Source organism: Neopsephotus bourkii, unplaced genomic scaffold (assembly GCF_033783945.1).
Source record: "Neopsephotus bourkii isolate Nb327-2 ecotype Australia unplaced genomic scaffold, CSIRO-AGI_Nbou_v1 NB_1655, whole genome shotgun sequence".
NCBI lineage: Eukaryota > Metazoa > Chordata > Aves > Psittaciformes > Psittacidae > Neopsephotus > Neopsephotus bourkii.
The window spans coordinates 2,059,288-2,085,452 of record NW_026902129.1 but is presented as its reverse complement, the minus strand read 5'-3'; the positions used below and the strand labels follow the sequence as shown (position 1 = coordinate 2,085,452).

General features: G+C 41.5%; 1 protein-coding gene across 3 annotated transcripts in view; it reads right to left on the bottom strand.

Annotated features, from left to right (window-relative positions):
* Positions 1 to 10,192: 10,192 nt before the first annotated feature.
* SUGCT (succinyl-CoA:glutarate-CoA transferase) overlaps positions 10,193 to 26,165 on the bottom strand; it is a 309,260-nt gene continuing 293,287 nt past the window's right edge. For all 3 annotated transcript variants that reach the window (XM_061374866.1, XM_061374868.1, XM_061374867.1), the window contains one exon: positions 10,193 to 10,530. In XM_061374866.1, coding sequence (XP_061230850.1) covers positions 10,367 to 10,530 — 164 coding nt within the window. In that variant the 3' untranslated portion in view covers positions 10,193 to 10,366. The remainder of the gene's footprint in view (positions 10,531 to 26,165) is intronic.

The window sequence follows — 26,165 nt, the reverse complement described above, 5'->3', positions numbered from 1 at the left end:
GACTAAAGGCAAACAAGAAAAATCCTTCATCTGGAGAGCAACAGAAAGCTCAGGGGACACCCTTTTGTACACAAACCACCTGCCATTAACTTCTGATCATGAGCTTCAGGTGAGACACATCATTGCACCTTGGGCTTTTTAACTTGCAAACCTGCAGTGCTGATAATGCTTTAGAAGGTTTGCTGGCTTTACTTTCCCAAAGACAGGCTTTCTGACAAGCTTGGGGGTAAAATATGTCAAAGAGCAGCTCACACTTGCAGATTCAGCATGATAGAGTGGCCCAAATCATATGGCTGACAGTCAGCAGGAGCTGCCCTGCCCCACAGCCCCCCTTGACTCCTGTATAGCTTTACAAGGCATCTCAGCTGCATTGGAATGGATTTCAGGAGACCTTTCCTTTCCAAGAGACAGAAACAGGGACCAAAACACCTTTTGATTTCCAAATCCCTCACAAGGCCTCCCTCCTTCATCTGGTTCCCCAGTCCCACACCCACATTGACTCCTCCCTGAAGACCAACTGCTTTCCTCATCTGGTGTAAGCTGTGTGAGCCCAGATGGCTCCTAACCTCCATTTCATGGGCACAGGTGCCCATATCCCCTGCAATGCCCATCACCGCCTCTCTTGCAGGAGAAGGGAGAAAACCATTGCATCTGAGGGACAACAGCAATATCCCTCACCTCTGCCTCAATTCTTGGTTTTGGGGCTCCTTTTAAAGGAGTCAAGCTGCAAATCCACTGCTGGGGTGCCCATACCCCGCTGCTCCTCTGGAGCAAATACCCTTTGCATTGGCAGCATAGCCTGGAGATGTAAAAGCAGGAACATTTTTCAGATGGTAATGTCCAAATTGAGTGACATTTGGGCCCAAATACTCTTTCACAGAATTTTAGTTTCATCTGACCTTTAAATAGGAAAAAAATAGATTTCTGCATGGCAGGTCTAAAGATGAGTTATTGACATTAATGTCTGGGTAACAGTCTTAGCGGCTGGTTTTCTTCCTCTGGAAGCTGATGCGGTTCCACGCTTTCATTTACACTGTATGGTTTGACATGACTGTATGTAATTCAATTTCTCCTTATTTTTCAGTTTGAGAGCAAGCTGCAAAACTGGGGATTAGCTGAAATCCAATGGAATCCTTTTTTTTTTCCCCTATCGTTTTTTTTTTTTTCCCTGGTGGAAGATTTCAGTAACTAATCAGCAAGGCTTGAATGACAGGCTTAGCAAGTCCTGGGCAGTTTAAGACGTATTCTGTATTGGAACATGCAAGATTTCAAGCCACTTTTCATTGCTTTCCCTTCTTCTGGAGTTTAAATATTTCAGCATTTCCTGGAATTCATAGGAGCATTACAAATATAATCAGATTGAAATTCACTTTCAAAACTTTTTGGCATCATTCAGACCTACTTTTAAGCGTAGGCCAAATTTCATGATCATTTGTGTCCAGGAAGTTCAGAGGTCTCCATGCACACACCTTGAAAGCAAAAAAACCCATCTGAAATTCATAAGTGTGGGTCCCATCTTTCTATCTGAGAAAGGTGGAGTGAAAAGTTCAAGACCAAAAACTCTTTATAAAATCAAGTCTATTAATGAAATGCTGAGTGAGAACGTATCAAAGGCAAAGGAAGTAATTCCATGTGCTCCACTTGGCATGGGATCAGGCCCTTCATTTGATGAATAAGGAAAAGAACACAGCGTTACCTTCTGCTTTTCAAAAGGCAAAGTCTCTTGTCCACCCTTCTAAGCAAGTTTCCTAACCAAGTGATCAGCACGTACCTCCAGATCAGCGAACTGATCGTGAAGGATTGCCTAGCTTATTCTGAGAAAATTTTCCAAGATTTGGAGACTTTCTGTTTGCAATCAGTTCTCCCTGGGTTCCCCCTTGTCCTGGTGGCAGAGGTAGCCCTGCTTGATGCTCTGTCCGTATGTCTGTCCTCCCTCTGTGTCATTTCACTCCTCTGCTTGGTAACCACCAGGCACATGCCAGTGATTATCAGCCATGAAGTGCCTAAGGCTCTCCTGCATCCCAACTGAAATCCCTCAGCTGTGTTAGCCCGGGTTGCTGCCAGTGCTCTCTGCCTTTTCATGGCTGTCATCATTCACCACACCTTTAATACTATCTATCACTATCAGAGCTATCAGAAGGATCAACTGCAGCAACATGCATGACAGATTCTTCTCTGTATCTTTCTTTACTTTTTTCCACCTTACATGAAAAACCATCTTTTTTTCAGCTGCTTCTAGTGCTGCCAATAGTTATTCCTGGGAATATATGTTGCAGCTAATCTCCCTAACCTTGAAGTCACTATCCCAGTCAGAAAACGAGATTAACTTCCCGAACTTTTTGCAGTTGCTGCCAGAAAGGACAAACTCTAAAAGTTTGTGATCTGTTTTTTTTATAAATAAGCAACCATTAGGTATAAAGATATTATCTGTTTATACCCAAACGATCTCTGGAGGTCTTTCACAAGCCCTTTGGGGATGCTTCTCTCTGCTTCAGGAACGGGAGATTGGGAAACTGCGGTCGTTCATACTGGTTTTACGGGAAAAAAATAGAATGTCCTCACTTTGCAAAACAATTTAACTTCTCTGCTATGCTGCAACACATGCATTTTTAAATGAACACAATGGCTCTGCAAGACAGACAATGGATTCCATCTGTCTAAACAGAGATGGCCTCTGCTATCAGGTCAGCTTGCAATCTCTAATTTGTCCTTCCAATGGGAAAGTACCAAACTACATACAGACAGCTTAAAAGAAGGGACTGGGACTTGCTCAACATCAAACAGGAAATCCGTGACATGCAGATTTTCTGATAGCCCTAAGTTAGCCCAGGAAACACTGGACCAGTCTTCTTCACATGAGGATATATCCTGAAAAGCTATGGAAGCCAGCAGACCTATGATAAATTCCACCATTTCAACATGGGATAAATCTGCTGTGATCAATCTTCATCCTAACTTAAGAGTTCGGTTTCTGGTTCCTTCTTCTGTGAAGAACTAGAAGAACTGCCTTTGATTTTATTTGCAGAAAGAGGTGGGGAATGCACTTGACCAGTCCAGTTAAGACAGCTTTCAATACCACAATGCTTATTTTCACAACGCTGCAAGTGTTCATATCCAACTCACTCAAATGCATATGCATAACGTAAAAGAGCATCTATTTCAATTTATAAAGTAACAGCAACTGGCTTCCAGCGTTCAGCTGTTGACTGAATGCCCAGGTAGTACTATCAACAACCAGCTAGTGAAAAAATCAGCAGCAGAATTCACTTCCAACAAATTCCTAAAAACACCTCCCCAAAATCAGTTCCCTAAAGCCCAGGGAACCAAGCTGGACAAATTCTGGACCCACAAGGAAGCCAGCAATGACCTGTATTTTGTTTCACAGACAAATAGGTACCAGCTCTATCAACTTTATCACAAATCTTGCTACTGCTTCTTTTCCTTTAAAATCTCATCGATGTATATTGTTTTACTATGCTGGTTTAGAACTCTCTTCTGAATTTCTAAACTGCTCGGACTCTTTCAGGGTCTGATTCTGGGTATTTGGGTATTTAAGGTTGGCAATAGTCCACATTTCTCACAATTACCTACTCACAAAAAAGGTTAGGATTTCTCCTTTCTTCAAACACAGCTCAATAAATGAGTCTTCTACTAACATCACCTACTAACATTGCTAATAGTATGGCTGTGAGTACAAATATTGTATAAAGCCTTGGGGGACATTTAAAAAACACCTAAATTTTAGATCATATTATAACTTAAAGTGAAAGTGCAATGATGAGAGAGAGGAAACACTTTTTAACCCTACCAAAGAAACAAAACCCCCAGCCATTCCAGGCTTCTGTATGACAGCATATTAAAATATAAAAGCTTTTCCCATAGGAAGTTAAAATGAGGGTTTGTGTACCTGGAATGTGTCTAATAATTTTAAAGCATCTCCAGAGATAAAACATGTTAATAGTTTGTCTATAAGCAAATGACACAATCTAGAAATGTCTATAAGCAAATGACACAATCATGAAAAAAATTCATGATGCTGACTTAGGTTCAGACTCCAAGTCCACTGAAATCAATCTGAATTCCCCTTGATTGCCTTCAAAGGGCAATGGACTAGGCTTTTAATACTCCAGTGCTTACAGCACAAAATAGATCTTTAATGTTTTCTAATCGTTTTGATGCTTTAGGAGAATTTATTGCTTGGTTAGAAGTACAGTGCTCTGGAAACACATGCTCTAAACCTCCACAAACACAGCTGTAAATGCAAAGGAGATTGGACAACCCGTCCATTAGGAGAGAATTTGAAGAAGGCAAGTTCAAAAAACCACACGAAATGAGTCAGCAAAGCAGGAGAGACTCTTCAAAAGTAACAAATGCAGACTTGTCAACAAATTAACATTTCTTACCAAATTAACATCACTGAGAGTAGCAGGTCCTCACAACTCAACAGCTCTAAGGCAGTTAATACTGATTTTCAACCCATATCTGCTACTGTTCTTTTTGGTCATGTAAGCTCCTGCCAGGTCTGTTGCTGTTACAGTCAGAGCTGTTCTGCAGAGGTATGGGGAGGCTTGGGCTGCACACAAAGGCTGCAAATTATGCATCAGCCTTACTTACCATACCACAGAATGTGGAGTTTCCTCTCAACAGAGATGTAACTGAGTAAGTCTCAAGCAGTGTTTTCTCTTTGATCCTGATTATTCCTAAGGTCTTTTCTCTATCTCAAGCTGTTCCCTGTCAAATACATTCCCCTAAAGCACTGAGAATTTAGTAGAGTGAATATGTTATACTGAGTGGGCACGACTAGATAGGAGTACAGCCAGTTGGACAGTGTTGTTCCTGAAAACCTGAATTCGGAAGAAGGGTGCCCCAGTGACTCATGTATAGTTTGTAGAGTGAGTGCTTCATGATCCCATTTTCCTCTGGCTAGACTGCATTTCCCATTAAGCAAACACTGTGCTCTCATGACAAATTCACATGAGATATCACAGAAGTCCCGTGGCCACTTGGCCTGAGGATGAAACAGGCATGAGATACTTGAACTGTGACTAGCAGGAAGCCCTGCAGTGGCATTGCTGAATCAGTATTTCCACCTTTCAGCTATAAGCCTTCACTTGTGGCTTTGGAAGAGAGAAAGGCTTCAGAAAAAAAGACTACAGCATTTATCAGAGAACTATCACTTCTCACACAAGGTTTGCCTTTGTCAATCCTCCAGGAGAAGAGAGCATCCGAGGGAAACGTACACACTACCCTGCTTTTCTATATGCAACATTTTAACGTGAAACTTTAGCTTCTCCTAAAATGGATGTGCAAGAGATGAGAGCTACAGATGCATTCCTCTACCAAGTTACATACCTTCAAATTTCTTCTTGTACTCTAAAGCCCTATTGGCTAGTTTGAGGTATTTATTAGATAGACAAATAGTGAAATAGCTGAAGCACAGAAGCAATTGCACTGAAGTGGGCTCCTCCCCAGCCTGCTTCCCTGAGTACCTTGTAAATTAGTATTGTGACACTGCTCACTGTAAACTGGAGCATCATGAAGGCCTTTTAAGGCAGGCAGTCTAGTTCACCCTCTACCCTATGATTTCTTTTTAACTCGGGGCTAATTGGTGCTTGCTAATTGACTTTTATCTATAGCTCTGGAGAATGGAAAAAAACCTAAACATTAACAACTTGTCCCCACCTCAACCCTTGCTTGGCCACCCCTTCAATACTTGACATGCTAAAACAAGAGATTTTGTTGCAAAAGTTTCATGGGTCCTTGGCATATGTGATCCCGGGCATTTTTCTCACAAGTCTGGTCCAAATTCCACTCACAACAGAACTACACAGTAATTGAATTGATTGGTTGTCAGCTTTAAAAAGGCGACTATGTCACTGTTTATCAGTGTATTTTTATCACATTGGGCAGTATCATGCAGACCTCTGTGTAGGGAGGTTACTTGATCCTGCAGGAACTGCTCTGAGGTTGGTTGGGTTTGTTTTTTTCACCAGCTAATAGCGTTTAGCATTTCACCAGGCCACATTAAACTCAATGTACAAGCAGTTAAGAAAAGTACTGTATCTGGCACTGCTTAATGTCACTGACATGAAATATGAGCAGCTGTGCCAGCATTCCTGAACTCTGAAAGTACTTTACCTTCCCTCTGTCTTTTGGCAATTAAATACATTTTGGGGAAATAAATATGTTTGAATACAGTGGTATAATGTTAGGTAGGTCAAAGGATTAACTATGTCTTGTCATTTAGATATTAAAAGAAATCATGACCATGTTAGTCATAGAGATGACTAGCTGCCTTTAATCTCCAGGTTCACCAGGCTGAGGATTTACAGTACTCCGTAAGCAGCAGAGCTATATGACAACTTAATGAAAGTGCTCTCCACAGTTATTGAGTAGACACACACACTCACTGCAAGACTTATTCTGACTGCTACTTTAGCCTCAGCACATTGTCATTAGACATCTTTGGCTGAGCTTTAATCTTTGGAGAAGCAAGGTCAAAACCCCAATTAATATCAACAGGCATCAAAAGCCTCTATTTCAATGAACTTGAAAAAGGAGAAGCTTTACATTTTGTATGTAAGTCAAGAATGGGGATGTTTTTCTCTGCTTGTTTTTGTATTAGAAAAAAAAATAAAATTACAAAATAAATTATTTTCTGTTGGTTTTGATCTTATAAACCTGTGAAGGAAGGAGCATTTGCCTTCCAGCACAATTAAGTGATCCCTTTCAACAGATCAATCTTCGCATGAACATGGCTTCACTGGCCTTTACATATAGGCAGGATAGCTGCTGAGGCTGGTGGGCTTCTGATAATGGTAACTGGTTCCTCCTGGTCACTCATCAAAAAAGACCTCCTTTTGAACGTCAGCTCTGGGGTACTCATTGCAGACAAGCATGCAGGGACTTCCCAAGTGTCTGGGAAGATTCTGGGGAAGGGATACAAGGAAAATGATCTGCGTAGGAACAAGAAAAATCCATTACTGTCCATTTGCCTGTTGGTTGATGACAACTTTCTTTTGATGCATTAAAATATCCCTCAGCAAGATCCTCAGGCTATGCAAAACCAGCCTGACTCCACCAATTTTGCAGTTTTCTGGGTGATTTATACCTGGTGAAGAACTTTACTAGCTTGCACGGAAAAGAAAGGAAGCGCGTTATATGAGGAGGGCTGAGGAAACATTTTTCATGGTGAAGATAATACAAGAACAATGGGATCCCCCTGTGCAGAGAATGGAGCCAAAGGGGCCATGGACCATGGAGTCAGAACAGATGTCAAAATGGAAACCTCCTTTTCCAATGGTGGTTATAGCTTCCTGGCAAACAGCTTTAGATGGGTTCAGTTCTGAACCAGACAACAGGTATGTCTTAGATCTCTTTCTTATTTCTTGTTTTTTAATAAAGAGAAGCTTTATATTAATAAGGTGAGTAATACAGTGATGTGTAAATCAAGTAAAATTAAAGCAAATACCACACACACATCATGGCAGCACCAGCAGATTCCTTTCCAATTTAAGCCGTGAAAAACAAACATTCATTGCCAGAGGCAGCTGTGTAGTCATTCCTAACTACATCCCTTCCTTGAAATTGGAGGGATCTCAGTTTATGAGATCCAGAATCCCATGTGATGGTTGATTTCCAGTTTCGCAGTACAAGAGAAAACCATTTTGAAAGTACAAGATTGTCAAAACGCAATTGAACTCCAGAGACACGTATTCATGAAGATTCTTGGGAAGAATGCAGTAAATTTTGTAAATATTCTTTTTCTTCATTGGTGTGCTCATTTTTAAAGGAAAAGAGCACTATATAACAGCTTGGATATTATCAGGACAATTATTTAACTGTCTTCCAACTCACCCCAAAAAAAAAATTAATCAAAGGACTAAACCTTGTGAAAGGGCAAAATTTCATGATCAGATCTTGGAAGCTTTTTAGGCTCCCACACAGCCACCTATTTGAAGACTTCATTTATTTCTGACTTGAAGAAGAGTTAGCAACAGCCTGTGTGTGACTGTATGACTGTATAACACTGAGAAATGGTATCTGGATTTCTCCTACTGCAGTAAGTACTAGAGGTGAGACAAAATAACAACTCCGATTATCCCTTTAGGCATTTGACTGTCAGCTACATAGCAGAGGGAAAACACTAAAAAAAGAAAAAGGGAAACACTGTTTGCGTGTGAGCTCTGCACAAAATACATTATGGAGTTAATAGCCCGATATTCAGCTGATTTAAACCAGCATTGTTATGTTCAAGTCAAAGAAGCTCTGCCAATTTATTGTAGCTGGATACGTGGTGATTAGCTATTTCCATTGCCTGGAAAAGCACAGAAAAAAGTAATTTTTTAGAAATCCTTGAACAAAACTGAGCAATATTTTGCTGTATTTTATGCATGTGTTTCTGAGAAATGGGAATAGCCCTTAATAAAGTAAAACCAGCAAACGTATTTGTGAATGTTATCTGACAGTACTAGATAGTTTTCATTAGTAAATAAAGTTCAACTCAATCCCAGATTATCTGTTTTATGTGAAGCTGGATTCAAAACACTGCTTTTCTCATTAAGAAAAGGATGTTCCCCTTAGATTAAAAGGAAGGTGGACTACATCAAAACCTCTTCCAATCCAGTTTCAATTCTTCCCCTATGGTGTCCCTATTCTCAATTCAGACTTATTTCTGTATTTATTTTAGAAGTCACTCTTCCAGGATCTCATGATGTCTTTAGCACATGGACGGAGTATGGAGTTTGGTGCCAGGAATGCAGTGCAAGAGGAAGAAAAAAACAGGGAAAAAAAGGGGAAAAAAAAAAAAAAAAGAAAGAGAAGATCTGAAAAAACAGAATACAAAACCACAGAGAAAACAAGCAAACAAATGAACCAAAACACACTGGGCTTCAAAAATGAGCAACCACAGTGGGGTTCCACTGCAATTTGATTATGTAATAACCTCTTTTCTTCCCCCAGAAGGTAATGAAGAGTTGTGAAGTTCAAATGTAATACAGAGGATGTTGTTTGTTAGAGTGGAAGCAAAGTGACAAGCCAGTTCCATTGCCAGGCCCATTTCCGATACTTGAGAGAAATGCGGACATTATGTGTTGAGTGTCAATTTGAGTTAGTTTTATTCAGCTCTAGGAACAGAAAGGCTTTGCCTCACCCCCAGGGTGCACATAACAAAGGCTAGGCCCTTCCCATAGGCTGAGTTTACTTTAGCTATAAGTTATATACTGCGATAGAGGAGCATGACATATCTTCTGTGAGTGAAGTACTGCCAAATTGGTTTGTGCAGAACAAATGACTCTTCTTTAATCTCTTCCTTGCTATTTGTCACGGATCAAAATCTTCCACCTTCCTACAGTGCATGGTGCCCTACTCTTCAGAGTGACCCTACTGCAGGATACAGTATTACTACATTTGAGGCAGGTTTGTCAACACTTGCCATGTTTTAATCATGAGGGTGGCACTGAGTCAGAAGTTTTGCACAGATCTTAACCTGTGTTTTCTCCATAGCAGAAGATGCTTTGAATGGCAGCTAAAGACAGAGATAAGGATTGCTACCTACTCACAGAACCAGATTGAGAAGCCTTGGCAGGCTCTGGCATTTGACATTCACCATGTGGTTTTGTGTGGATCGATGTTTAACCAACAGTACCCTGGGCCTTCCTGAATAAAATTACAAAAGACTATTCAATCATAGTTTGTCTCTCAACTTGTCTTGGAATAGGCTTATTTCATAACTAAAGAACTGTGCCAATTTCAGCTTATTTCTGCTGGGACACGCTGGGACTGTTATGACCATGCAATGTAATATAAAGACGTACTGGTAATTTGGAATACCAGGGAACAGAAGTGAGTTTTGCAGTGGTTACTCTACCCATGATTTAAACCAGAGAAGAACAAAGACTTCATGACTGATAATTCTGTTCAAAGTCAATCAGATCAATCACCAATTTGTACATGATTGATTTTCCACTAGAATAATCGTACAAGGGAGTTTTCTGCAAGTGGAAAGTCTAGCATACAGATTTTAAAGGTTCTGCTTCTTTTCACTAACATTATCCCTTTCTGGGGACAAACGCTTTAGGCAATTACTGTAATTATGATAAGAACTCCATTTCCCATATGAAATACAGAAAACAAGTAGCCACACAGGACCGTATAGCTACATTTACCCTCCCCCAAGAAAATCTTTCACGCAGACAGTATGAGATTGTTTATTTGATACATCAGTGTTAAAATCATACAAACACACATGGAAGAAAATTAGGAATTAAATTATGTCTTCTCTTTGAGTCCCATTAGGGGAGCTGAAGGGAGCAAAGAGAGGACAAAGTAAGGTGAACTCAGTGTGAAGGAATGTAGCTAATGTTCCTTATCTGATCTCATGCTGAGCCACAGCACTGGTGCGGAGCAGTTCTTCTATGGCATCATCCTCATACCCCAGTGTGCCTTTCAGTATCTCCACTGTATGCTGTCCGACAAGAGGAGGTGGTTTCGGATGTGACATAGCAAAATCACTGTATCTGACACCTGGTCCTGTAAAAGAAGCAGAGCAAGGCAATAATTTTCAAAAGTTACTGCCCATATTTATATTGAAGTGTCTATGTTAGTTTAAAGGAAAGTATCTCGTTTTCACAGCAGTCTTATCACAGCCCTTACCGCAGGAATGTTATATTCTGGAATTACAGACTACAAAAATTCCAGTTCACAATAATGTAACAATAAGCAAGTTTTAAGTAGAACATAGAATCTGCCCAATTTTAAGAAAACCTTTCTATTGTTCCCAGTGCTATGTGTATTGGGGTACTCCGATTCATAAGGCACTTGGACAATAACGGGGTGATTGGTGACAGCTTCACTAAGGGCAAACTGTGCCTGACCAATTTGGTGGCTTTCTATGATGGGGCCATGGCACTGATTGATAAGGGAGGAGCAACTGACATCATCTACCTGGACTTGTGCAAGGCATTTGACACTGTCCCACACGACATCTTTGTCTCTAAATTGGAGAGGGATGGATGTGATGGATGGACGACTTAGTGGAAAAGGCATTGGCTGGCTGTTCACACTCAGAGAGTTGCGGTCAACGGCTTGATGTCCAAGTGGAGACTAGTGATGAGGGGTGCTCCTCAGGGATCGGTGTTGGCACTGATGCTGTTTAACATCTTTGCTGGCAACATGTATCAGCAGGACTGAGTGCGCCCTCGGCAAGTTTGCAGACAGCACCAAGCTGTGTGGTTAGGTTGATACACTGGAGAGAAAGGATGCCATCCAGAGGGACCTTGACACGCTTGTGAGGTGGGCTGATGCCAACCTCATGAAGTTCAACCAAGCCAAGCACAAAGTTCTGCACCTGGGTTGGGGCGATCCCAAGCACAAATACAGGCTGCCTGAAGACTGGACAGAGCAGCCCTGAGAAGGACTTGGGGGTGCTGGTTGATGAGATGCTCAACATGAGCCTGCAGCATGTGCTCACAGCCCAGAAACCACCCGTGTGCTAGGCTACATCAAAAGGAGCGTGGCCAGCAGATCAAGGGAGATGAGAATCCCCCCTCTACTCCACTCTTGTAAGAACCTCCTTCCCCACTCCCCCTCCCACCCTGCAGTCCTGAGTCCAGCTCTGGGGACAACAACACAAGAGGGATGTGGACCTGCTTGAACGAGCCCAGAGGAGGCCACAAAGATGCTCCAAGGGCTGGAGTGGCTCTGATCTGGAGACAGGTAGAGTTTGGCTTGCTCAGCATGGAGAAAGCTCTAGGGAGACCATAGAGCAGCTCCAGTGCCTAAAGGGGCTACAAGAAACATGGACAGGGGGTTTGGACAAGGGCCTGCAGGGACAGGACAAGGGGGCATGGCTTTACACTGACAGAGGGGAGACTGAGATTAGACGTTAGGCAGTTCTTCCCTGTGAGGGTGTTGAGGTGCTGGCACAGGGTGCCCAGAGAAGCTGTGGCTGCCCCATCCCTGGCAGTGTTCAAGGCCAGGTTGGACACAGGGGCTTGGAGCAACCTGCCCTAGTGGAAGGTGTCCCTGCCTGTGGCAGGGGGTTGGAACTGGATGAGCTTTAAGGTCCACTCCAACCCAAACCATTCTGTGATTCCATAATTTTTAGTGGGATGGCTGATGGAACTGAGAACATACATGCTCAGGTTTCTGAGGACTTCAAGCTAAGACTAACTGTGACTTGGCTACACTGGAAAAATGGTCTGACAAAGCAGGGTGAAATTCAGCAATGCCAATTGGAGGGAACTGCATTTAATTATACAAATAGAGGGCAGGGGACAAATAACAAGGTAGCAGTAGCTAGGGATTATTCTAGATCACAAAGTTAGGATGAGTCAACAACATCATGCTGTTGTGAAAAAGGCAAGAGTCATACAGGCACATACAAACACGAGATAAGCCTGCAGGACATATCAAATAATCTTTTTGCTGTACTTAGAGCTGGCAGGTGGCAGCTGGAGCAGTGCCTGGTGTGGTGCCCCCACTGTACAGCCATCTGGAACACCCGAAGAGGTTCTAGAGGATGCCAACCAAAACAATCAGTGAAAACAGGACCGTCTGAACAAAGTGGGATTGTGGACTTAAAGACAAAGGACAGGGAAAAATAGCTTTTGTCTTCAAATTATATATTACAAAAGCCCAACACAACCCAACCAAGCACAAAAATAACTGATTTAAATTGCAACAAAGGAACCTGAAGTGAGGTACTAGAAAATTATAAAAGAAAACGTTTATAATGGCAGGGATAGAAAAATGCTGAAACAGGGCATACGAGGAGGCTGTGGAGTTCTTATTAGTCAGGTCTTCAGCAACAAGAATTATTCAAGCATAGCTGATTTTATGGCTCATCCCTGAGGCTTACTGATCGATCAGATGATCTCTCACAGTCCTTTCAACCACTAATAGTCATCAAAGCTAAGATACAGCCCACATCAGGGATAACTTTTCAATTAACTTATTCCTCTAATTCTACTCACTTTGAATACAGTTCAGTTTTCAGAGGAAATCTCAAGTGAGAGATCAGTACATTTTAAAGAGACAGGTGACATCACTAGGCAATATTTGTATTAATTCCTCTTCCTAGGACTGACTGAGGGCTGAACTGGCACTAGCGCAAGCCACAGGAATGGTCTATTTGTGCCAACTGAAATGCTTCTGAAGATAATTTCAGAGCAAAAATGCCCCTTAGAGATTTATTAGTCCAGAAATTCAACAAAGCCACAAAACGATTGGGCAATTTCTATTAAAAATTATACTTATATACAGGTATAAAGCAATCTTATTTCAGATGTATCTGAGAACTTTTTATACTGAGACATCAGCAATCCTCAAAGGAACTAGCTTAGTAGCTATACTTCTGAACATTTTTGCTAGTATAAAACCTGTGCCTCTCAAACCCTGGGAGTTTTTGCAGTGATATGAAAAGACACAGAATAAAACCTCTAATGAGAGAAACCCAAAACTGACATTAAGTGTACAACAGGCATAGAATGCTTCACGCTCCCCAAAGAAAATTAATCTTACAAACTAGAGCATGCTAGAAAATTGAACAGCAATTATAAAACCAGTGTCTTCCTTGAGCTTTTATTGTCTGATGCATAATTCATCACGCTACTTTTCACTTTGATAGAGTTATAAAGTTATCTGCATGCATTCAAAGGAGCTACTTGCTAATGATCCATCATTAACGATTCTCTGTTCTTTCCTTGTGTAACTTCTACTTGGCTTCTGTGTCAATTAGGAGGGTGCAAAGCTTGCCAGTCAGGCTTCAGCAATCCCACGCTCCTACTGAACAACGCTCCAGGAAAGCAACCAGCAGAATGCTATGCAAATGCTAATTAAACACAACTGCCTTATGAGGAAACCATCCCTTGAGGCAGAAAGAGGTGAACTGCTTTAATTAAGGTCATAAGCATTTGCATGTGGGTGAGTTACAGGGAGCCTTGCAGATGAAAACAGGCTTTTGCTAGGGTAGAAGCAGGGTTATTGGTTGGAAGAGGTAAGACTGCAGTCACCTGGGCATCCTGGCTGTGAGCAGGACACTGTACTCAATTCAGCCATGTAGTTAAAGGGACACATGGTCACCTGAAGAAAAGCAATGAAGGAATGAGTAGTAGCTGTGATTTACTCTTGTCCTGTTAAATTAAAAGGAGCCCGTTTCTCTTTTTGCTTTGATTCTCATTGCCGGTAGTCCAAAGAGCACTTTCACCACATTTAAATTCTGGGCTAATCTTCTTCTATTATTATCATTTTGACTTTGGCACATTGCTAAAACACATGCTGTGCACACCACATAATGTACAAGAGTTAACAGTGCAACAATAAATCAAAATTTGTATCAGCTGCAACCACAATGACAACTGTGCAAAGCACAGTGTATAAACGTGGATAAAGGTAATAATCTTTGCTTTGTCCTAACAAATAGCAGCCCTGCAGCTCTGTACAGCAGTCACAGGGTAACACTTTTTCTACAGCACAGGTTAGAGCATACTGAAGCAATCCAACCCTCAAACCTACGTAGAGGGAATCAGGCCTGTGGACAGCCAAGCTCAGGGAAAAGTAATGATTATTCATTATTATACAAGTGGGACAAGGAAAAGAAATGGGAAGTTTGAGCTAATGTATGCGTACACATTCTGTTTGCAACATACCTACATTTACAAGAGCGAGCAATGAGAAACCCAACACCATTTGTTCCACCCCAGCTCACAGAGTAGTTTTTATACACGTAGGAATCAACTGAAAACCAACTGGATTGGGTTTGTATGCCAAGGTTTTGGTAGCGGTGGGGGGGCGGAATAGGGAAGCTATAGGGGTGGATTCTGTGAGAAGCTGATAGAAGCTTCCCCCCATGCCCAACAGAGCCAGTAACAACTGGCCCCAAGACAGACTCATCACTGGCCAAGGCCAAGCCCATCAGCAACAGTGGTAGCACCTCTGAGAGAATGTATTTAAGAAGGGAGAAGAGTTACTGTGCTGGAGCAACTGCAGCCAGAGACAGGAGTGAGAATGTGTGAGAGGAACAGCTCTGCAGACACCAAGGTCAGTGCAGGAGGAGGTGCTCCAGGCACCAGAGCAGATTCCCCTGCAGCCAGTGGTGCACCCCATGGTGAGGCAAGCTGTGCCCTTGCTGCCCACAGAGGACCCCAAACTGGAGCAGTCTGTTCCTGCAGGACTGCACCCATGGAAGTGTTCGTAAAGTTCATAAAGAACTGCAGCCCATGGGAAGGACTCACACGGAGAATTTTGTAGCGGACTGTCTGCTGTGGGAGGGACCCCACACTGGAGTAATTCCGAGTCTGTTTTGCCCATGACAGTAACTGTGAATGATCTCCTTCCTTGTCCTTATACCAACCATGAGCCTTTTGTTATATTTTCTCACCCCATCTAGCAGAGGAGTGATAGAGAAGCTTTGGTGGGCACCTGGCATCTAGCCACAGTCAACCCATCACACAAATGAAACACTTGTGCCTCTTCCAATAACATGGTGTTGCTACATAACAGTTTTGCAATTTCAATGAAGTATCATCAACAGTCAACAGAGATGGCCCAGAGCCAATACATTTGGACCCAGATCCCATATATGCTACATGTCAAGTGTTCGGAGCATGCAATCAGCTGGTTATGAAACTGGCCTAAAGGAGGATCAGCAGGAAACAAGCAGTGACTTTTAAGGCAATGAAAAGGAAAACAATACAGAATAAATCAGTAAGAGGAGTGTCATGGCTGCCATGAAGGATATTTGAGAACTATAAATCATTGTGCAGGGATATGTTACCAGCATTAGACCAGGGAGACTTCATTTTGAATGTTTGGTCTCTTCCCTTTGGAAGAGATTGACTTCTGTCAGTCTGCTATTCATAGCTGAGAAGATGGGGCTGTCCAAGCACACAGTACAGCCCAGCTTGTCTACCCTGCCTTTATACCAGGCTTCTTCCCCTTGATGGACACAAAGTAGAAAAGAACACACAGACAAGAAAGCACATTTAAAAGTCCTATGAGTACAAGCAGTGCACACGGGCTTCAAGAAATTCTCCAGAATAAACGATGCACTTCATCTTAACTAGGGAACTCCCACATTTTTCTATTTCTTACCACAGATCTGAAAGTTTGGGAGCTTGGGGGACTTTTCAGGAATCTATTTAATTGCTGGTAAAAATCCTTCCCTTTTGCATTACATTAGAGCTGCTGATTTACCTTTAAAGAACAACTCGTAACAGATTTGGAAAAAAGCAATTAAGGAGATAATATTCAAAGACTTGCTCCTCCTTCCCTCACTGCAGCTTCCACTTCCTCCCCCACTTAGAGCACAGCCACACAAAGTGTTCACTTGGCATCCAGCACAGCTGAGAGGGTGGAAAACTTTGGCAGGATGAGTAGGAATGAGTAACTGAGAGTGGAGCGGATGGACAAACTTTTTCAAATGGTACTAAAATAAAGCAAACCCTCTTCTAGGTGCCATGCAAACACAGCTATAACTAAATCAGTAAACAGGCGTAGTAAACAGTAAAATCACTAGGGCAGGAAACGGTGTCAATGCTAGAAATACCTACAAGCCATCTGTTTACCTTTTCTCTTTTGGCCAATGGTCTCTGCCGTGAGAGAGCTATGAGGACCATCCAGCGTCACAAGAGGAGAGAATGTAGAGAGTGAAGTATTGTGTGGAGAATGAATTGATAGGCAGAGCATAAACCTAGTTCATGTGTGATAGCCATAGGTGGCCGTTTGAAAATCAGGCAACTTTTGAACCCACACTTCGGCATTCAAAGCATCCATGGCATAATTCTTAAACCCCTTTGCCAAGCACATTTATAAAAGTACTTTCTTACCTGAAGCTGCATATATGGAAACGCATCAAGAAAAAAAAAAAACCCAACATTTTACGTATTTCCTATCAACCAACATCCTGGATATAATCAGTGCAAATACCACTCAACATTTATATAACGCTTTACATTTTCAAAGTGTCACCATACTGACTGTACCTAATTAATCTTGCATGAGTGCTGGAGTAAAGGAAATCATTTATCAGTCACTCTGGTTGCATATTTGAGACTAATCCCGCATAATTACACCATTCAAACAATGCAACTTTGTGAGAGGACTTCTGGCACCAAAAAGCTGTGAGAAAGTTGCAGTAAGGTGGTGTCTACTGCTTCCCACAGGTACTGCCTCACAATGCTCAAAATTTGGCCTAACTTTTTGTCCAGACTCATGTGGTCCCACTCCTTCCTGAAACCCCCAAAGACCTTAAAAGAAGATTCAAAGACAGGAAGGAAGATGACTAGAAAGAATACCCAGAGGTAGCAATTTTAAAGAACCATAAACTCCCCAGGTAATAATCTGTAGCTCCGTTTCCTAAGGAAACAAGTTTACGTGTCTGTGCTGTCTTTCTAATCATCTGTTTGTCTGCCTTGTCCCCGCCACACACAGTAACTTCCAAACCTGTCAATCTTGACAGAAGTGTAGAAATCCCAAGGAAAATTAAGTTCTTACCAGTGTTGTGAAAACTGGCAACTGCTGAAGGACAGACACCCAAATTACTGTCCTGATGACATTAAGAAACCCCAAAGAATGCAGCTGTTATATATTCTTTTTGGCCTCAAATGGCTCACCAGTAAGTACAGAGAGTTCTGTTAAGAGTCACCTAGCAGATAGCGTCCTTCACTGGAGAGACAAGGTATAAAGAACATGAGGAGAGTTCAAGTCATCATAAGGATTACATATATAGTTTGTAGAGGATTTAAGTCTGAAGAAAAACAGTATCTAGTTCCAGTGTTTATGGAACAACTAGGCATCTTTCCTTCAGTACTGTGGAAGATGTACTCAGGCTGTGCAAGCCCAAAGCAAGGAAATCAAGAGACTTCTAGCTTAACATAAATTGTTTGTGCAGGAAGGAGATGAAGAACTAGATGGCAAAGAAGAGTAACTAGGAGAAGCCCTGCGAAACTCTAAAAGGAAAAACATATAGAGGCAAGCCTAAAGTACTGAAAACCCAAGATAAAACCATGATTTGTCTAAACTCATAATCCAATCAATACAAAACTCAGTATATAATCCCATCACAGGATGTGGGTTAATCATGAGATGTGTACCTAATGCAGAAGTTATGGGTGAGGCTGAAAGGGTTGTGCTAGGCAGGAGATCAGGCTGTATGATCATAATAAGTATCCCTGGGTACAGAACATATGAATTTCACAAATGCCCATAAGCAAAACTGTTTCCACACACAGGGCTGGGGTTAACATGGCCTACCTGAACCCCCTCTGATACTTAGGAGGTCAAGCCACATATTGTTTCAGGTAGACATCTTTATTGTAAACCCAAATGTCTTAATTACTGTATCTTAAGGAGAGTGATAAGTGAGAAGTAGGAAACTAGTGTGGAACATGAAAAATCACAACACTACCTGAAACGAGCCTCTTGTAAGGACAGAGAATGGCCCAGTTGCAACACGCTCACATGGTCGTGGAAGCTGAATTATGCCCCCAGCTGTGAAGGAAGGCAAGAAGCTCCTCCGGTCCCTCCTACTGAGCCTGGTGAAAACTATTTACAAGTCCTGTGCCTTGTGGTTAGTATGACCCTGCAGGCTGGAATAAGACACGCTAGGCAACCCAGAAAGTGTCTGTGTCTCCTCAGTACACCAATTTGTTCTTTCCTGTGTCCTGTCTCCAGCTAGATTCTCCGGCTCATCAGAGACCCCCAAAGTAATCCTCTTTGCCAGCTGTGCATCATCAGAGTGGGAACAGATGAGTTCTTCCTTGCAGATGGGCTATTCCTTACACTTCAGGCGACCAGCTGAAGCCAGAATACCTGAAGTTGATTCAAATATTTTGATTCAGGGATGCAATACGATGCACACTGAAGAACGTACACAGCCTGATCCCTTATTATACCCTAAGGCTGGGTATAATTTTCTCTCTAATCAATCACTTGCTAAAGCGGCACTCTCCAGCGTAGGAAGCTGGTAAAAATAACTAAACTGGTAAAAGTAACTACAAATTCAAAACTTTGGGGCCTTCTTTTAACACAAATTTGAAAGAATTTTCAAAACACCCTCCTAAGCAACTCTTAAAACTGCGTTTATTGTTCACAAACACCCTACAAGTTTCACAAGTCTCATCTTCCACCTCCTAGGGAACATTCTTCTGTGGTCTGTCCTTGAAGTTTTTGTCTAGTTATTTCTGTGCCCCTCTGTAAACGTGGAAATCAGAACAGGGCACAGACTATTGCACAGAAGAAAAAGCATTTTTCTGTGTCCCCTTTTATACCTCTGAAGAGTGGACCAGCTCTGTTCAGTACACCTTGTAACGAGAATTTATGTTAAGACAGTTATTTGTGATGGTTCCAATCATGCTTCTCTAGTCTCTTTTCAAAGCCAGAGCTGTCAGTTCCACAGGTCTACCTGGCATTCCTGTCTGATGGCATTAAAACCTGCTGTAACAGCTCCTTTGGCAGCAACAGTTGATTGCCAGAATAGAAAGTGAGCTGGGTGGCAAATGGTTCATGACAGAAGCAGCCTATCACACTGTTCTGCTTTAGTTCTCTAACCCCACCACAACCCATCTGTATACTAGTACAGGTGATTTATTAATTTATTTAGGATGATTGATATCTTACAACATCCATCTTAGTGTGTTAAGAGACTGAGAAATTAAACCCTTCATCAGTCCACCTGTAGCAAAACTATTTTCAATCAGTTCTTAAGACTTTTACATTGACTGATTTTTCCTCGACAATCCCTTGTTTTAGCCAAAGGATTAGGTCTCAGAAGGGGTGTCTTGTTATAAAAAGGCAAAGATCAGACATCTAGTTAGATGTCAAATCATGCATCTGTCATGTGCTGTATTCATATTGCCATGCACATTCATTCTGCACATCTCCAGACTGTTCCTCTGTGGCCATAATATGCAGGCATAAAACCCTTCACATTTGGAAAATTCAACAGTCGGACGATACTTTCTTGCCTGGTTAGTGACCCACACCAAGTAAGTATCTGCTGAGTGAGTATTAAAATAATGGAAAAAGCCATCAGCAGCAGCACAGCCAAGGAAATTGTGGTGGCTGAAATTCTTCAGCACAGAAGACAGCCAGGTATATGTGTTTGAGCACCATGGAAATATTTGGAACTCGATTCTCAAGCAAGGCATCTGTGATTAAGTAGGGCTGAGCACTATGCACAGCCTGATCACTCTTCCAAAAGCTCTCCCACTCCACCCTCCATTTACTTCTGCTGTCCCTTGTGCAGTAGAATGAGGCCAGTTCCAGTGCACGGGGACTTTCCCTGGCAAAGGAAGATGGGAAGGGATTTGATACTTTGTTTTGGATTACTTGAAGAACTGCAAATTACATTTTTAGCTCTTTTTGGGTAAGGTGCCCAGACTCCTTGAGGCATAGGCTACTAAAAATGCTGGCTGGGTTTTGAAAAGCACTGTGCAGTCTGGGACAGCTCTGTTTTTGAGTGTCATACTTGAGGCATCTTTAAAGGGGCCCAGTTTCCAGAAAAAGCTGAGGACATCTGAAAATCTTTCTCTTTCAGGACGTCTCAATTTGACTGTGCAGAGACATCTGGTATTCAAAGTAGACAAGAAGAGCGAGCATCCCTTCACTGAACAGGGGAAAGTAAAACTACATACACATATAACTTCTTTTAGCCGCTTCTTTGTTTTTTTCCTATTTCCTATTTAAGAGCAATCATCAGGTTAATCTTAAATTCTTTAAAGGGAAACAGAGTGCTTAAACTGGAATCTGGGAGTGAGAACAGATAGAGGGCACACAGCAGATTAGGCTGGTTTATTCCACTGATTAATAAATGACAATTTGATCAGTTCTGTCTCAGTGTGAAGGACTGGGAACAGCTTTATGGCTTTCCATTGTCTGCTGCCAATCCCTGACATGTGATATTCAGCTCATCAGTTTGCAAATATCAAAGCAGTATGGGGCAGGGGAAAGCCATTTCAAATGAGGAAGCCTTCAGTTTGGTTTCTGGTTGTGCGGGCATGCCAATGTGAGCGTGTGTATGGCAGTTAAGTATAGGCTGGTTCTGGATCTAAGTTCTTGTGGTTTCTAGTATTTGCCAGCCTTTACTCCATCAGAAGGATTTCGGTGTTGTGTTCTACGATGGGCAAAAGAGTCAGAAATCATCTCTCCTCACCCACAAAGACTAGAGTAGGATTAAGAAACAGAAATTGAAGTCAGACACACCCATGAAGAGGAATGAGGCACAAGGTTAGGAAGCCATCCAAAGCTCAGTTGCCCGGCCCCTTACTAAACTAAACAAAACAAAATAAAACTAAACTACACTAAAAAGTGTCTCCCTTTGCTCAAGAAGACACTGAAAACCTGGGCAATAAAAGTTAAAGCCTGATTGAAACCAGCCATGCCTAAGCAATATCCCACTGTACATGTGTGCTGATTAGTTTTGCTAAAATATTTCCCCATTCTCTTTTTTTCCCACCTCTAATACGTTGGCTCTTTCCTTTAGGTCCCCTTTAAACTGCAAAGCAAAATGCTTTTACTGACATGGTTTGTAATTTTGAAGCCTGAATCGTAAGCAGCAGGTGCTTAGTTTTAAAGGAATTTTTCCATCCCTGCCTGTCTGGGAGCATCAGTAGCACCTCCCTCCTACACAACCCCTCACCTTTGATCCTTAGCCATTTGTACTTGTGGATTTTCATTTACTGTATTTCTTCTGCTTTCCACAGTCTGCTTTTTCACTGCAAACCCTTCAACCTCTCCTCTCCTTTCTTCTACCTCATACAACTGGCAAGTGTTGTCTCCTGAAAATCCTATGAAATATGAAGGGCCTTGATGCCTCTGGCCTTGCTATCTCTAACTTCATTTTCAGCAGTGCTGTGTCTATTTTACACTGCAGAGACAATATGAAAGGGCCTTAGTGTGGCTGTAAATATTTGCATCACCAGAACAATTATATTTTAATCGACAGAGGTTCTAGGGCTTCTCTGCAAAAAAAACCTGGAACCAAAGTAACAGTTAGTTTTGCTACATACAATTAGTTATGTTGGAACCAGCCTGTGTGTGGGCACTTCTGTTCCATACTAACAGGTTTTGTTTCCATTTAATTTTGGCTTTTTGGTTAATCTGATTTCAGCTAATTTTCTCGTAGAATTTCCCATTTCGAGTTAATGCAAATGATTTCATACAAGCAAAATCCAAGGGAAAAGCATCCACATTCAGTTTGCAATGATGTATCTAAAAATGTGGATTCAAAGTAGCTGTGTCCAGTTTGTGAGAAAGACAGGATTTACATTCTAGCATTAGAACTACGGATGATGTATTAAGCGAACGCCGGCTCTGCCTTAGTGCTCCTAAACACAGTACAATTTAACAAAGCCTAATCATCAGTTGTTTCTTATATACAGGAATGCATCCCCTCAGTTTGTGTTGTAGTCTTCCAACTGTATGTGTATTTGGCTATTAAAGAATAGTTTCTTTTAATCTTCATTTGCCTTTCTATTGCTTATTAGATACACATGCATATTGGTATGTAGCTTTTGCTCAAAAAAAAATAAAATAATAATGACATGCTGCAGAAACGACCATAACCTTTTTCCCTAATAACCTGACGTGAATTTGACTGAAAACTCTGCTTTTTAAAATACGAATCCACATTGAGCAGCAGTAAATCACCAGGGCTCACATAGCCTTCTCCTAACTAAGTTTTAATTGAGTTTTCCATTCTTAACAAGGCAACCCAATTCCAGAAAGTCATACCAGCCATTTCCTTAATCCACAAAGCTCAGAGGCTATCTTCTGCCCCGACAGCATGCAAAAATGTTTAATGCTAACACAAATACCTTACATAGATTATTCCGATTCTCAGGCTGATTTCTAAGCCAGCTGTTCTCTGCCTGATTCAATGTGCAGATTTCATTTAAAAACACAGAATATTCCCTGGTTACCTGCCATATAACTAGATCTTACAGGTGTAGGGCATGTTTGTAATGCTTGTTCATTCACTTGCAGGAAAAAAAAACACCATAAAATACTTTGTGTAGCTTTCCTGGATTCTAATGTTTTCTCCCCAACTTTCAGATACTGTATCAACTGAAGAATGCCAGGAATTACTTCATGCTTTATGTATGTACCTGTTACAGATTAGATTCATTAATTTCAAAGCCAGCTGCTATTTTTGCTTCAAGTAATCAATGGTATACTTTTTAAATATATATACACATAAAAGAACTGCTTTCTATAACATACAAACTTAAATCTGCCTTGATTGCAGATTTATTACTGCTTTGTTCTTTTCCACATAAGTAGGGTAACTAGCTTCCTGCTCCTCCTGGGGTTTATTCTCTGTACAGCAATTTTGACAAATAAGCAACATCAAATACGAAAGAAAATGATAAAATATAAGAAAGTCATCAGAAGAAACTAATAATCATCTAATAGCAAGGTCAACTGTAGTACAGACTGCAGAGTTGGGAATCCAGACAGATGGGTTTGGCTTCTTGCTCTACCACCAATCAACTCTGTGATCACAAGCAAATCACGTTCCCTTGCTATATCCTTATATTTCCTGTACAGTTGTGCTAGCTTTGCCTATTTAGATTATAAAACGTTAGAGACTGGCCTTGTCTCTTACTATCTGTTTATACAGCGTCTGACACAATGGGCCCCACTTTGTATTGGAATGAAATACAAATAACAATTTTCTGATATCCTGTCTCCCAGAGCTGCTTCAGAGGAGCATGAACCACTGTCCCAAGTCATATCTGATAAATCGTGCATTAGCCTGTTGTGGGAGAGATTTCTTTCTAATCCGAAATCCATCTGTCTTGCTGCACTGCAAGTGATAGTTTCTGGGCAGAGAGCATACTAATTGCAGGATTAAACTCTTAGCTAACTCTTGGGTGGAAACTCTTTCCCATAATGTGGTAGAAAACACATGTTGGTTTCTGTCTGCAAACCCTTGAACATCATAGCCCTAATCTTGACTGGGATATTCAGGTTCTCTATTAAACTGTCTGTGAAATATAATTCAATTAAAATTAACAACTAGCTATCAAAAATATCATCGAGATCTTAGTGGCTCCAGTACTGCTTAGCCTTGGTTTAGTTTCTTTTTGAAGGCACAGACAATTATGTTAACTGTAACGAGTCCTGCACCTTCTTCAAATTAGTAGCACACAAGCTTAGAGCTGAAAAACTAACTATAATTTTGGTTAAGCATCTTGGGATCCTTTTAATTTTACAAATGCAAAGAGATTTGAAACTTCTGAAATCTGAAGTACATCTTTGTATATAACATTTCACTGTAGTATCTCTCACTTCTCTGGATGTGCATGTTATTTATTATTCACTGAGGTGAACGACTGACACTACTGATGTGACACAGACCCCACTGTCAAGCTGCGAGAAACAGCTGGACCCCAACATCTTTCCTTCCCATGGGTACACAGAGGAGGCAGATACCAGACACAAATGTGGAGGAAATCTTTCCAAAATTATTCTGCTTACCTTCCTAGCCTTTCTGGCTCTCCATCCACAAGCCATCCTGTTAACAAAATACTAAACTACCCATATTGTCAAAATGTACTGAAAATGCTGGAGACAACCCCACTTTTCAAGAAAAGCTGGACTGTCAGATGAAGTTACTTGCTTTATTCTCATTTTTTAAGGTTGTGGTTGCAGTGCAACCATGAGACATCCCAGGCTGTACTTCCCAGTCAGGAGTTCCCCAGTATATTTTGCAATATTTGAATCAAATCCCCAGTGCTAGAAAGCCTTAGGAAACCTAAGAGCAAAGTTATCTGGGTGAGGGGGGTGAACAGAGCAGGGCAAGACATGCAGTACGCTGCAGCAAGAGATGCTTTTTATGTTCAGGAGTTCAGAAAACCAGATTTTTATGTGGGAAAACACAATTCTGCTAGAGCATGACATTAAGGATTCTAGAGGATTCTAAAACTTCTGTTCCCAGCAACTTCTAACTCCTCTCTAATATTACCCTAAGGTGGCCTAGCCAATCTCTGGTTACTGCAACAAAGCCTGCCTTTCCAGATAACCTAGTTCTACATTTTTCTGCTTGGCCCTACTCTTTAGCCTCCTTTGCCACCTAACTACATGTCAGCAAACATTCACCCTTTCACAGAGACTATAGAACCAACATAGGACAAAACCACCCACAGTAGCTCAGTACACTAGAGCACTATCTTACAATGCTCAAAACTAGATGCTCTTGAAGGAATGTGATAATACAGCAGGAACATCCAATATTTCCCCATGATACTTTCCCTGCCTCTAATAATTTGCCATCTAGCTCAAGTATCCCACCCTCCTCTTATGCATACTCCCTTGTTCCCCCCAAATCCCTCTCCCTCATCTCCTCTTAACTAACGCCTACTCTAAATCCTGAGGATAATCATCACAAGGAACTTAATACACCATGAGATAATATATCCCCACGTAGCTCAATTATTCATCAACCTTCAACTTCAATGCTCTTTCTTGCTCCCAAAGCCCACAGTTCCCCACGGCACTTTCCACTGAACCCTAAGCTCTATTCTCCCTCACTCCTTCTCCAAAACCTTCTACTGACCTTAAATACTGAATACTCCGAATGCTTGATATTCTTCACTATTGACATATTTCCAGTTCCTTCATTAATCAGTCTACTCCCTCATCTATTTCTTACATAAGCAGTCAAAGCAATATCTGAGATGGAGACAAAAGTTAGTAAGTGCTTCTGACTAAACAGAACATGTTTGCTGAATTCTTCCTCTGGATTTCATCGACCTCTGCATCTGGCATTTATCCTTAATGATAAGCCACATAACCCCACTTCACAGCATACATAGCAACCAACATTTTAAGCAGGTGTGGGAGAATTCAGCAAACATGTTCTGCTGAAACTGCTAGAAGTCCCTGCAGGACCTGAATTCATGCTGAAAGATGTAATGCCAACTTTATACACAGCAAGTTTTTGTGATTTCTGTGTCTGGGTTATGGAACAATGTCATATATGTACATGCAACAGCCACAGTAGGGTACCACAGACTTCTGGATATGAGAAACAGCCTTTCTCGTCTGAGAGTTCCAAATGCTGTTTTTCAGAGTGACTCCAAGCAAAGGCATGACCATGCCACTTTTATTCATTCTCCTAGGTGAACAACAGGAATGGAGTCTCTTATGTAAAAAGCCTAGAA